The 14,913-nt window shown below is 33.7% G+C and overlaps 1 protein-coding gene across 26 annotated transcripts in view; it reads right to left on the bottom strand.

Annotated features, from left to right (window-relative positions):
- Window positions 1–14,913, bottom strand: part of DISP1 (dispatched RND transporter family member 1) — a 242,376-nt gene that overhangs the window by 9,731 nt on the left and 217,732 nt on the right. For all 26 annotated transcript variants that reach the window (XM_074222762.1, XM_074222737.1, XM_074222748.1 and 23 more), the window contains 4 exons: window positions 13,730–13,853; window positions 12,718–12,845; window positions 12,021–12,118; window positions 8,967–9,064 (listed from right to left, as the gene is read on the bottom strand). In XM_074222762.1, the coding sequence (XP_074078863.1) occupies window positions 8,967–9,064; window positions 12,021–12,118; window positions 12,718–12,845; window positions 13,730–13,853 (448 nt within the window). The remainder of the gene's footprint in view (window positions 1–8,966; window positions 9,065–12,020; window positions 12,119–12,717; window positions 12,846–13,729; window positions 13,854–14,913) is intronic.

Here is a 14,913-nt window from a genome sequence, read left to right as displayed (position 1 = left end):
AGAAGAGAAGTAGATCATATACCTCTCAAAACTATGGTTAAGGGATGCATTCTTTTTTTATTTATTTAAACATCTATCTATCTATCTATCTATCTATATCTATCTATCTATCTATATATATCTATCTATCTATCTATCTATATATATCTATATATATATATATTTATTAGGGTTTTGCAAGGCAAATGAGGTTAAGTGGCTTGCCCAAGGCCACACAGCTAGGTAATTATTAAGTGTCTGAGACCAGATTTGAACCTAGGTACTCCTGACTCCAAGGCTGGTGCTTTATCCACTACGCCACTTAGCCATCCCTATTTTTTTTTTAAGAAAGATTTTATTTATTTTGAGTTTTGCAATTTTCCCCCCATTCTTGCTTCCCTCTCCCACCTACCCACAGATGGCATTCTGTTACTGTTTATTGGTTCCATGTTATACATTGATCTCAACTGAATGTGATGACAGAGAAATCATATCCTTAAGGAAGAAAAATAAAGTATGAGATAGTAAAATTACATAATAATATAACACTTTTTTCCCTTAATTTGATGGTAATAGTCTTTGGTCTTTGTTCAAAGTCTTTCTCTGGATACAGATGGTATTCTCCATTGCAGATAGCTCAAAATTGTCCCTGGTTGTTGCACTAAAGGGATGAGCAAGTCCATCAGGGTTGTTCATCACCCCCATGTTGCTGTTAGGGTGTACAATGTTTTGCTGGTTCTGCTCATCTCACTCAGCATTAGTTCATGCAAATCTTTCCAGGCTTCCCTGAATTCCCATCCCTCCCAGTTTCTAATAGAACAATAGTGTTCCATGACATACATATACCACAGTTTGTTAAACCATTCCCCAATTGAAGGATATGCATTCTTAACTAGACAAAGGACAGAGACAATTAGAAAAGATAAAGCAGATAACTTTGATTACTTGAAACTGAAAAGTTTCCATACAGACAATATTAATGCAACTAGGATAAGAAAGGAAGTATTTGAATGGGGAAAAAAAATCTTTATCAAATTTTTCTGATAAAAATTTGGTATCCAAGATATATATATGTGTGTGTGTGTGTGTGTGTGTGTGTGTGTGTGTATATGTTTTCATATCACTATATATCTAGCTAGCTAGCTAGTTATCTGATTAATAACCATTTCTCAATAGATAAATGATCAAAGAATATGAACAGTTCTAAAAAAATTGCAAAGTATTCACAACCACATAAAGAATGTTTCAAATAACTAATAATAAGAGAAATGCAAATCAAAACAATTTTAAGGTTTCACCTCACATCTTGAAAATTGACAAAAATAACAAAAAACGGCAACAGTCAATGTTGGAGGGATTGTGGAAGTATGGACCTGTTTATATTGTTGTTAATGTGAAATGGTATTTATAGCAACATATTTTATGATAGCTAAGAACTGGAAACATAGTAAATGTCTATTAATTAAGGTTTGACTAAATAAATTGTGGTGTATTGATGTAATGGAATTTTACCAGAAATTATGTGTGTGATGAATACATAAGTATGACTGATATAAAATGAAGAAAACAACATATCCAAATATATATATGTATATATATATATATATATATATATATATATACACACACATACATACATGTAAAATGGAAAGAACAACAATACACCAAAAAATCAAAAGCAAATGTAAAAAAAAAAAAAGCCCAAGCAAGTCTCAAAAGAAGAGATATGAGAAAATACCCTCAACCTATCCCTTCATTGAGGTAGGAGGTCCACAAATGTCAGACACCATATGTTTTTAGACTTTTTCAGTATATGTATGAGTAATGCTGATTCTTTTTTCCTCCATTAAAAAAAATACTATTTGTCATATGGGATGTCTATCTGGGAGAGGGATAAAGGAGATACCTAGAATAATACAGTGATATAAAAAACAAAAAATATCAATAAAAACTCTTAAAAAGGATTCAAAAGCCTATTCATCTGGAAAATTATACAGGGTTTTCAATGACTTCAGTCTGCTAACTAAAATAAAAACTTAATCTTTTGAATATGAATATTTATCCCAGTGTTGCTATATAGCTGTCAATCATAGACCATCAAAATCTCCAAAGACTCAAAATTGTAGGTAACTCAAAGGGCAATGGAAAGATATTCTGACAGTATAAACAGGCTAAAGAATATTACACATGACTTGTGTGCAAGAAATAGTATCAAAGATATAATGAAAGACATGTGCAATAGAAAATGGAAGTGGGTTGGAGAAAGGTATCTAGTATGTCTCTTCTATTGAGCAGTTATGGGAATATGTGGCTAAAAGTTCATATTACAAGATGAGAAAATGCAGATGGGTGGTGATGTGTGCCATTGAAGGGGGTATCCACAAAAATGAGTTCATAGATCCTTAGAAACCCTGAAGTATAATAGTCTGGTATTCCTCAAAAACAGGATAATTCATGTTTGATTGTTTCCAGATAAAAACATCCATACATGCCAACTCAGAAAAAACTGAGCTACCTCTTAAAAAAAGGAAGCCTTGAAAAAGGATATGCCTATTTTTCATGGCAATCATCCAAATTCAACCTAAAGGAAATAACATGCATCCCCTAGGATCACTCCAGAGAACTGGGAAGTTAAAGGACGATCAGAGCCTGATAATCAGTTTTAAGTTGAGAAAAGATGATTTTTTATCCCATTTTGCAGCCCACTTTGAATTATAAGGAATCTACAATTAGTTGCTAAAAATAACCAATACTAGAGGTAAAAGTAGTCAGGTTGCCAGCACAAATTTGGAAAATAAGAACAGTATTCCAACCTTGAATAACCTTTCTGAATAATAGTATTTTGTTTGACAAAAGAGTTGAAAAACCTGATGTGATAAACATAGACCAAATACTAATCTGATTTTGGCTATTCCAAATGAATGCTAGTAATCCACTATGGCTCCAGGCCTCATATTTAGAGGTAGGTGTGGCTGGCATGTATTCTTTAGTAAAATAGCCTTTGAAAGCCCCAACAGATAGGGTTTCTTCCAGTTTAGAAAATATCAGAATTTTTGAACTACCTAATCTGGATACATCTCTTTACATAGGAAGCTAAAAATTAATCATTTAGATTATTCACTGGTAAGGTCATCTCTGTTGACATTTTGTTACTAAAAAGAAAGGTGAAAGAAAACTGCATAGTTTTTTGGGTTAGGGGAGACATACAATATGCTTGGCAAACGGATCTATCTTTATAGGCTAGAACTATATATTGGGAAGACATTCAAAAGAATAATTTTAAAATCTTTGAAGCTTATAAAAATAAAAATGTGGTTAGTACAAATGACTTCTTGTAATTCATGTTAGGAATACCAAGACTTTTTAATTCTAAGTCATTCAAAAATAGGATATTTTAGGGAAGCCATTTGGTTTATGTGGTCATAACATGCTCAAGAAAGCTTCCCTAGTTAGATAGTAGCAGGGGTGGAGTTGACTTCAAATTGGGGGGTGAGGAAGAAGAGGATATGAAAAGAATGAAATAGAATTTCATATGGTATCTTGACTTTTAGATGTGGCAGCTGGTATAGGTCATAAGACAGTATGGAAGCATTTAAAAAGAGAGATTAAGAATAAAGGGAAGAAAGTTTAGCTACTGATCATGGGTTCTGTGTAGGAAGAAATAACTAGCCAAAGGCACTTCTTCACAGGGCAGTTTTAGCTAAGGTTAACAAAAATGATATTTCTAAAACTTGTCCATAAAATCATGCAAGTGTGACACTTGAGCTGGAACTGATAGTTTTGCCCTTAACACACACAAACTAAAGTCACAAAGGGTTGTAAGGGATTTCTAGGCTTAATTCTTACTCTTTCAATAGCATCTCTGACATGGTGTTCTGATTGGCAATCCTAAGAAGGAACTGGAACCATATAAACTTCTCTGGCCTGTATTTCCCTGAACAGTTCAAGACAAATCAAGGGAGAAAAGACAAAATCAGGATTGTAATTATTTACTTGCCACCAATCTTCCTCTGGTCATGGTTAGGAAATTATGTGTTTGAGGTTCTTCAAGACAGATACCTCTTGCTCCTCCCTGATTTGTAAACAATCTAATAACTGGTTCTGGAACAGAAGGTCTCAACCCGCTTAATCATTTCATTACCTAGAACTACAGTCTCTAAAATGCCCCCCAAAATAAGTAAAGGGAGGCAATACCCTCCTAATTAAAATAAAGGTCAGGCAAAAAACCACATTGGTAACTAAAATGCATCCAGCCAGTATCCTCTTTAGGGTATCAAAGAAGAGGTGGAGGCCATCAAATGAAACTCATTTTCAAAGTGTCTCAGAAAATGGGCATTCTCACTGAGATGGATTGTGAAACAGAGAAGCTATTCATTGTGGAAATCAATGTCTGTCTGCATTACAGATACAACTAGCATGTAATTTAAATGGAATCTGCTGGAGTTGGACTAAATGTGCCACAAATGCAGACAGGCAACAAATAAAACATCTGTTCCCATCAAGATATTACATTGATTACCAGACATTCCCCAGAGTCAAACAACTAGCAATTAAACTATTCCACTCTCTATAATTTTACAAGCATCATATCCAACTTGATACTTGATAATAATTAAGTGCATAAGTACAATTACTAAGATTTGAAGGAGGATAAAGAAAATAAAGAAAAAAGTCCTGCTAAATACTCATAGGCATTCAAATGTCTTCTCATCCCATATTTATGATCAACAAGCAAAAAAAGGCTGAGCTTCTTGGGGCCTGGTAGTAGGGGACAAGAAGGTATTAATCATTATCACCATCTGAAATCTGATTCTGCTAGCTATATTCTATTTTTCAGACATGCATGTCCTTTATGAAAAAAAGGCCTACTACTCTGGCATTGATCAAAGAATCTGAGATCAGAATGTAAACAACAGTATAACGGGACATTAGAAAAAAGACATTTGAAAATTGGTAAAGTTAGCATTTAACCTTGTTTACCTAGTAAAATAATATCTTTTTTTTTTAACACAAACACAATAACAAACATTTATTCGTTAGGTTACATTGTGCTGAGTGCTCATAGGCCATAGTCTTTTTCCTCAAGACTAAATGAAGGTTAAAGGATGGGTAGAAGTTCAAAAGGTCTGGAGGGAAAAGGAGGGCATCTCAGATACAGAAAACTGAAAGGCAAGAAGGCAAAAGAATGAAGAAGGGTTTGTTTAAAGGTTAGAGAATGATCCAATTTGGCTAAATTTTTATTGAGTGGAAGAGAGTAATTCAAAATGAAGCTGTAAGAGCAAGGTGTTAATAGAATAGAGAAGACTTTGAATACCAAGAGGAAGAATATGAACTTTAGTTGGAAAATAATGGAGAATCACTGAGGAATTTTGAGCAGAACAATGACACAGAATTTTGCAATTATACCTTTACTCTAGAAGTAATATACGAAGAAAATGGAGGTGGGAAGGAGGTAATTTCACTAATCCAGACAGATGGCTTGGGGTGAGGATCTTGGTTTGAGAGGTAATGACAGGACTAAAGAAGAATACAAGTGAGAATTCTCAAAAGTAGAAGATAATGGGTTTGATAATTGACTAGATGTGAAAAGTGTGAGAGAGGGGCCACAGTTGGTGACAAATCATGAGACATGGAAAAATGTAGTGCTATAAATAGAATTAGTAAAGTTTTGGGGAAGGAAGGTGAGTTTGGTTTTGAATATGTTGTTTGAGACACTGGTGGGATAAGCAGATGGAGATTATTACAGGAAGATGGAGATGCTATTCTGACTCAAGAAACAACAGGACTTGCAGTATATAGATTTGAGTACAGAGTTGGTAATTTATATTTGCAGGAATGAATGAGATAAAGGCTCACATTTAAATAGTTTACAGAGGTTGTCAAAGTGCTTTCATCACAATAAAGCTGTTAAGTAACTTAAGTAGTTTCAAGTGACTTGAAATCAGGTTATAAATTCAGATTTTTTTTTCTGTTTCCAAATCCATCATTTCCAGCAGACCAGGCTAAATGGGACTTCCTCCAGACTTTGCCAAGAAACTGAAGGTAGAAGAAGAGAAGAAGATAGGCCAGGATAGAATCTTGGGAAACCCCCACGTAGGTGGGCAAAACCATTGGGAAGAAGATGGGGAGCCAGTGAAGTAAACAAGAATAAATCATTAGAAAGGTAGGAAAAGAAGCAAGAGAAATGTAGTGTCTCTGAAACTAAAAGAATTTTTAATATGGTTTCAGAAACTGTAGAGAACTCAAGGAAGATAATGGTGTTTTTTTTTTCCAATTATCATCTTCCTTGAGAACAACTTTTTTCAGTAAATGAAGGGGAGATGAGAGATAAGAGATGATGTGAGGTATATTTATGGCCACTTAGTGGCCAAATTAGAAAACCTATTCTCAGATTAACACTTACAAAGAACTCTATTTCTTATTTCAGATGTTGAGATACAAAATAACTTTAGGGAGGGTATTCAATTAAAGTGTTACAGTGATAGTGATGTTGAGAATTATGGGCATAGGAAATATTGTAATTGAAAACAAATTTTGTAATCTTTTTTCCACTATAAAATCCTGTAATCTTACTAATCCTTTTAACCTCTGTACTGTTAAAACACTTCCTCTTGACTTTCACTTTGACTTTGGCTATTCTCTCACTGGTGGGTCAAGCTGGATACTAGATTACACAGACAACAATCATCTTAAGCCACAGGAAATGACATGTTGGATTTAAAAGACATGCCTTTGGGATAGGAAAGACTAAGTGCATCCATGCCTGCCCCAAGTACAATGAGTACTGTCTTGGCCACTCTTTGGAGGGCCATCACTGTGGTGTGCATATTGGAGAGTACTTGGAACCAGGTGCTATACTATAGAGAATGAGAATTAGGGTCCCTAAGGCTGCTGGAGAACTATGGTCTCTATTCCTTACTCCCTTACTCTCAGGCAGTCTCACCTAAAATTTTGTTGTTCAGCATGTTCTCAAGCTTAAGATCTCCTCTCCATGGCCAGGGTCTCAGTCTAGTCAGGTTTTCTGGCTGCTTTCCTTGTACTCTTTCCCTCAGGCACCTCATCTAGTCCTTTGTTTTAATCTGTGAATTTTGCAGGTTTATGAAATAACTCCAGAGCTATTTCAACTCCAGGGCTTGTAGAGAATTCTTTTACTTTCACAAGAGCTCTCAATTTTTATTGGTGGAGCCAATTTCTCTGGCAATCATAAGATGAAAAGGACATCTTTGTTTATTGAATTCAATGTTTTATTTCTTCTAAGGGGGCAACCAGAACAACAGAACAAAGAAACAACATAGGAACCCAGTGTCCAAATGAACCAGATTCATAAGAGGTGGGACAGAAGAAGAATAAAGCTGGGTTTTTCACTGTTTGTGGAATCCTTTCCAGTGAACTGTCATCACGTGCATATGATACCAAATGTAACATGTTCTAATATTCTCTGTAAGAATGAGTGAATATAGAAAAGGAGCAATGAGAACATCCAAATACTAATCAATGGCTATGTTTAATATTAAGATGGGCTGTAGGATTATTCTGCTCCAAGTTGAATAGATAGCAGATGCTCTTCATAGAAAATCATGAATAAATGCCATGGATCAGAAATAGATCTGGTTGTTAGTGTAGTTGTCCATTGATTTAGTTGAATCTGACTCTTTGTGACTACATATAGGGTTTTCTTGGCAAAGATATGGGAGTGGTTTGCCATTTCCTTCTCTAGTTCATTTTACAGATGTGGAACTGAGAGAAACAGTATTAAGTGACTTGTCCAGGGTCACACAGGTAGTAAGTGTCTGAGGCTAGATTTGAACTCAGGAAGAAAAATCTTCTTGACTTTAGGCCCAACACTCTAACTACTTTGCAGCCTCTAATAGTTCTGGACAAAGTCCTATTTCTAACTGGCTGCATGACTTGAGGCAGATCACTTAACTGTATTTCAGTCTTTTTTTGTAAACTAATGGATTGAATTAGGTCATTGCTTAAGGTCCCTTTCAGCATTTAAATTCTACCAAATAAGTCCCATTATAGGGTAACAACTTCATTAATGTCTTATCTAAGAGCAAACTATTTTTTCCCAACTAATAACTCAAGAGTTTAGAATTACAAAATGAATATAATGAATTCATTTTCTATTCAGACATTGTATATTATAATATTTATTAGTTGACATCAGACAACAATTTTCATCAGAAAAAAATTACTTCTGAATAAAATGCTTCTGAATAATGAAACTAGCAATTATTCCAATCCCTGAAGTTGACTTTATGCTTTCAATTGTTGTTGTCTTTTTGGCTCTAAGGAAGATAAAGTCAGAGAGGAAGTATCTTGTACTAGCACCCTTCTGCTTGCCAAAGGAACAACAACTGCAAGCTCAGCACAATCTGGATTGGATTACTTTGGCCATTTATATCGAAACTCTATGTCCTTTGATGTTCCCCATTTCCCAACCTACACCCTAAATTTCCCTTTGAGGTCACAAGCCTAAATAATCTATTGATTCCAAGAGAGTCTAACACTTAACAGTAATATTAAGATGTTGACAAACTGCCTTGGGGGGGGGGAATATTGAGAACAATGAAGAAAACCAATTCCTTTTTCCAGAGAAAAATGAAAGAAAAAATCAACAAAAGTTTAAAAAAAATTTTAACCACAGGTTATTATCTTGGAAGGAAATATGCTGTGAAAGAATAAAATTGATCCATCAAAAGAATGAGTTGGTAAAAAGGGAGGATTTTTTTTTTTTGTTATTGCTTTTGTTGTTGCTTAAAAGAAGAGATAATAAGTTTTTGAAGGTGGATGAATACAGAGACACTTTGATCCTGGATCAGAAAGAATGCAAAGCTGTTAGTGAGCCAGTGCTGGCCTGCTAGTGTTTAGACCACAGTAGGTAAGCCATTTAAGTACTTTCATCTTATTAGACATTAGGGTCAGCAGTACAAGGAATTTCAAATATATAACAATCTGTGTTAATAAGATTTTATTTTACCTACCCTCAAATTATCCACACTGCACATTGATTTAATTGCATGTAAGTTCCATAAAGTCTCTCCTTCAGTAGAGGTAAATACCACTCTGGAATATCGGTCACCTGATGACAGGAAAAGAAAAAAGTTTGAGTTATTCATCTCTTTTTGTAAAGCATAGGTACAGTAAATGGAAAAACCAAAGATTATGCACAATAATGACACTTTTCTTTCCAAAAAAATGTATTTAAGGAAAGCAAGATTTTTAAGTTGTATGAGAATTTCAACCACATCAAAAACTGTAGATTGAAAAAAAATCCAATTTCATTCCAATCACTTTTTCAATGCATGTGTAGATTGTTCAAAAAACTCTCCAATTAATTTGAAAAAAAGTCTAATTTCTTTGCAATTAGGTAGCAAAGCTGAAGGAACTTTTAGATGGAAATTAATTGAAAACTCTATTTTCCAATTTCATGGCATCACACAGTAATGGAGCATTAAATCAAAGGATATTACACTTGGGAACATCAAGAAAAAAATTACAAGAACATTCCCACCCATGATTCTAAATGGAAGATGGTAACATTTAAAATCAACTAGAAGAAAATGGTCAGTTTAAATATCTAGAAAAATTTAGTTTTTAAGAAGATGACATTTAAATCTCATTGACATATCATTCACTAACACAGCACTGGTTTTAATAAGAGCCAAATAAGATAATTAACATTAACTTTATATAAAATAAAGACAACCCACATAAGCTGGAAAATGAAGGATAATTAGCAAACTCACATATTACTATTTTCTAACTTAGTATCTTAGTTTTGCTAGACTTTATTATAGGGATTGTTGCGTAGCAGGTAACTAAAAGACATTTGTTAACAATAACAACAACAAAAGGGGTCAGAGTGGGAACCTAAAAACTAGCAATCATATCTGAATCAGAAGTATTATTAACATATGCTATAAGAAGTTTAGCTTTCAAGTAGGGGAATAAAACTTATCCAAATTCTGACATTTTAATTTATTTATGACCAGTAATAACCATAATCCAAGTAGATTCTGTTAATTAAGAAGTTTAAAGAACTGATTTAACTACAGAAGAATAAAGAAAACAATTAATGAACTTGTCTCTTCCCTATGAGGATATTATTTGTCCTTTAGCACATGGATTTTTTAGGTACTGTACTTTTGTGAGGTAAAAAAAGTCAATAAAACCCAAGAAAAATTAGGAACATAAACTTCTAGGATATATCTTGGAGGCAGTACAAATCATTATATATCTGCATATTTGCACACAAACATATTCATAAATATACTCAGAGATATAATATGTATATATAATATAAACAGATATGTAGGATGGGTAGAAATTATTTGGTTATATGCTATATTTAAATATAAATTATATATTCATATGTATATAAAATTCATTATAAGGATATTTCTCAATTATGTATATTATAGCTATATCTTGGTGTCCTTGTTTTTACTGAAATATATGAAAATATGTATAATCATTGTACAAAATTAACCCATGGTTTTCCAGTTTAAATTGTTTCCCTTACTAAAAATATTATACATGTATAATTCATATATAGATATAAATATATGACCAAATAATATCCTCACAAAAAAGATTCAAGCTTTTTAGTTGGATAACCATGTTGTCCTCATTTTGCTTTTGTAGGCAAAGCAATTTTTTTAACCTTTTCAAATGTATATACACATATTTAACCAGTCAATGAATGAAACTATGAGAAAGATACATAAGATTCCATGAGATTTATTATACTGATATATACATATTGATATAAAGAAGGAAAAAGTATATTTTAGAAATATTTCAAAGAAATATAAGAAAAGTTTCATTGTCAAATGTTAATTTATGAAAAATTCAATGAGACAAAACAGTTTGTAATTAATCATTCTAATTAATCAATTAAATATGTGCACATTTATTACAATGCTATGTAAAAAGTTCCCACTCTGATGTTCCAACATAGTTTGGAAGTAGGTCTGGGTTATCAAAGATTAAATTCTGGAAGAACCCATCAATATGCAAAAGCTTCAATTACAGTTCAATTCTTTAAGAAGAACATGGTTAAATTCAGAGAGACTTATTACCAGAAGGCTGACTCTCAGGTAAATGAACTTTTTCAGTAAAACAATTTATAAAGACTATCTATCTAAGGTATTTCTGATGGGTTGTGATATGGATTAGGGCAGTACCCATAAGGATGAATTTATATATGCTTCAAAAAAATGGGTAAAACTTTTCAAGTGTGTTACATATACCTACCTACCCCTCCCTCCCTCCCTCCCTCCCTTTCTCTCTCTCTCTCTCTCTCTCTCTCTCTCTCTCTCTCTCTCTCTCTCTCTCTCTCTCTCTCTCTCTCCCTCCCTCCCTCCCTCCCTCCCTCCATCTTTCTCTCACACTTCCTGCTTAATGAATGCTTACAAAACTTGATGTCAGAGTAATCAAAAGGGAGGATACAGTTGGTCTTCACATCTCATGGGGAAGGTGCTAAGGAAATAAAAACTTTATACTAGATTATTTAAGTTTGTATAATATGCTAACCATATAAAATATATTCAATATAGTCAATATATTCTTATTTATTTACAAAATCTGAAAAAAAATCTGTTCTCATGGAAAATCAGTGGATTATTTTCAAATTCAAAATAATGTATTGAGTTAACAAATCTGTGAAAAAAAGTCTTGGAAATAGACATTAAAAATAGACATTAAATACTGAAAAACATCTGACAATAAGGTAAAGAACTGTATTAGATTTATATCTTCCTTGGGAGATTAATTAACAAATACTTATTAAAGGTTTATCATGTGCCAGGCACTATGACTGGGTACATTTTTAATCAGTTAGAATATGACTGATTCAAATACTGAAATATGAAGTATTAATTAAGTTAAAAGCCACCTCAAGCATAACAGGAATATAGAGGCAGTATTTGATGGCTAAACCCCTCACTCATATTGGTTTAAGATTGATGAGTACAGGCATAATTAAAACTAGGAAACTGCCAAGTGGCTTGCTGTTCATACACTATGAGACTCACTTGGAATATCACAGAAAAAGCTGTCTTTGTGGAAATTCCATTCAGCTTGTCTCTTTTCTCTTTCATAATGATTGTCTGACCGTCTGTCGTCACGATGGCTGGAATAGAAGCAAAAACTTTTATCTTTAAATAACCACATCTATTTGAAATTTGCTTTGATAGATCTACGGAACGGAACAGAAGCTTATTATTGGTCTTCTAAACACCAGGATTACTTAAAAAGAAACCTATATCTTATTGCCTTATCTCTTAAGAAAGGAAAAAAAAAAGCAAATCCTAAGAGAAAATGTTAGAATACAACATCACTTATAAAACTCTGAAGCAAAATATAGTAAGCTTCTAAATTTCAAAATTAGCCTTTATTCTTGATGATGATGATGATGATGATGATTATTATTATGGCAATTTATTTTCACAATTATTTTATAAAATAACTGAAATTTACCATTTTCAGAGGCTTTGCTTATAATAATTTTGTGAGGTATTATTACCATAAGTATAATGGTTTTCATTTTACATATCAGATATCTGAGGTTCCAAAGATTAAATGACTTGCCTATGGTCAATAGGGCAAGGAAGCAGGAAAGTCAAGCTTCCTAAGATTTTTCTATTAAACCACACTACTGGGTAAGGCCTAAAGGAATGCTACCTTTAGGAAAGTATGAGCCTGAAAGTCATGGGAATATGAAACTATTACCTTTTGACTTGCTCCTCTGCATATTTAAAAGGATAATTTGCTAGTGTTGCTCTGTATCCTGTATTTTTCACCATGTTATTCCATGTGACCAGTCTCTGGCCTATGGCAGTCCCTCTTGGTTCAAAACCCTTAAGGCAAAACAGTATAAATCTTCATTAGTGTATTTCATTTCAGGTTAAGTATAGCTTTAATAACATCTTGGGAAATTTCATGTCAGAGTGATACAGAGTTTTCTTTAGAAAGCAGAGTTATTCTTTACATTGACTGAGAAAGGTGAAATGCTTTACAGAATAAAATGATCTATGGAAAAATGATGGACTGCATTTACATGACAGTATTTGAGGATTACTGGGAATCTTTTGCATGCCTCATATGAAACATATGCATTCATCAGGAGCTTATTTTTCTAAATCTTCACAAATTCTTTAGCAAAACTATTTCCTGGAATAAATTGAATGATGATGAAATAGAATTAATTGTTGTCATTAAATATTAAAATATTCTATAATTAAATGCAAATTAATTGAACCTGTTGGTTTAAATATTATACATTCCTCTTCTTCCTCCAAAAAATCCTTTTTAAATTAAAATTTGATTGTCAAATGCTAAACATACTAAAATTGATATAGCTTTCTCAGAAACAAAAAAAAAATCACCTTGCCCCAATAGATTTATAAAAACTTTATGAAACATTCTGATTTTTCCATGAGGTTTCTTATATTATGCCAACACCCCCCCCCCCATTAAGGACTTCTATTCATTACCCACATGATATAAATATGGCCTTTTGGCTGGAATACAACACCAAAAAGCAGGAACTCTATTTTTAATGGCGACTAAGGTTCCTTGGTCTCTTAAGACTCATAAATAAAGGAAATACATTTCCCAACCTTTTTTAGAGATGAGATTAAATGAAAGGATAAAATACAGGTCAAGTCTCCAATGCTTAACAAGACCATAAACAAAGAAGGGGAGCTATGCACAACCCTGCTGTATTGGTATTTTTCCTTACCAGCAAGGGGTCAGAGAAGTCAGGAAGATGGGGCACCAATATTCCAACCAGAGCACAGACTACAATGAGCACAGTGCACAAGCCCAGAACCACTACAGGCCAATCAGCTATCAAGGCTGCATAACTATAAAAAAAAACAGAAGGAGGGGATTTTAGAAGCAAGAAATCAAAGATTTTACTTCATAAGAAAGAAATATGCTTTTATGTATATAGTATATATTACACACATATTACATATATATGTAGTCTAGTAACACTAGATGTTCAGATAGTTGTAACAGCTAGTTAAATGGTAAAATAGTTATTAATGCAAATAAACTGATTCGTTTTTCAGTGACACTATTTTGGGGTTTGTTTGTTTTTTTTAGGTTTTTGCAAGGCAAATGGGGTTAAGTGGCTTGCCCAAGGCCACACAGCTAGGTAATTATTAAGTGTCTGAGACCGGATTTGAACTCAGGTACTCCTGACTCCAAGGCCGGTGCTTTATCCACTACGCCACCTAGCCGCCCCCAACACCACCTAGCTGCCCCCTTGGGTTTTCTTGACAAAGATACCAGAATGGTTAGCTAATTCTCCTCCAATTCATTTTACAGATGAGGAACTGAGGCAAAGAGGATTAAGTGACTTGCCCAGGGTCACCCAACTAGTAAGTGTCTGAGGCCAGATTTGAATTCATATTGCCCTGACTCCTGGGCTGACACTCTATCCTAGCTGCCCCATGATACAGTTTTCTTGAAGGCTATCTCTCTAAATACATCCTCAATAGCATTGTTTGAATGACATATACTTTGTAAATCTTTAGAGGAGAGATAACATACTACAGATTATATAATAATAGTGGGCAGTACTTTCTAGTGTCCAGAGTGCTTGTAGAAATGTTAACTCATTTAATCTTCCCACAACAATGCTGTGATATAAGGTGCCACTATTATCTCCATTTTAGAAGAGGTTAAGAGACATGCCAGATAATAAGTGCAGCATTTGAACTCAAGTCTTCTTGACTCTAAGCCTAGCACTCTACTATGCCACCTGTCTGCCTCAATAGATTGGGAATTAATATGGGGCAGCATGTTTTGGTGGAAACCAGATTTGGGTTCGAATTCTATTGCTAATTACTTATCTGTGTAATCTTGGGCAAATCTCCCAATTATTTCTTCTATATAATAAGGGTGCTGGACTAGAAA

This window comes from Macrotis lagotis, chromosome 2 (assembly GCF_037893015.1).
Source record: "Macrotis lagotis isolate mMagLag1 chromosome 2, bilby.v1.9.chrom.fasta, whole genome shotgun sequence".
NCBI classification, from domain to species: Eukaryota; Metazoa; Chordata; class Mammalia; order Peramelemorphia; family Peramelidae; genus Macrotis; species Macrotis lagotis.
This window is presented reverse-complemented; position numbering and strand designations above follow the sequence as displayed.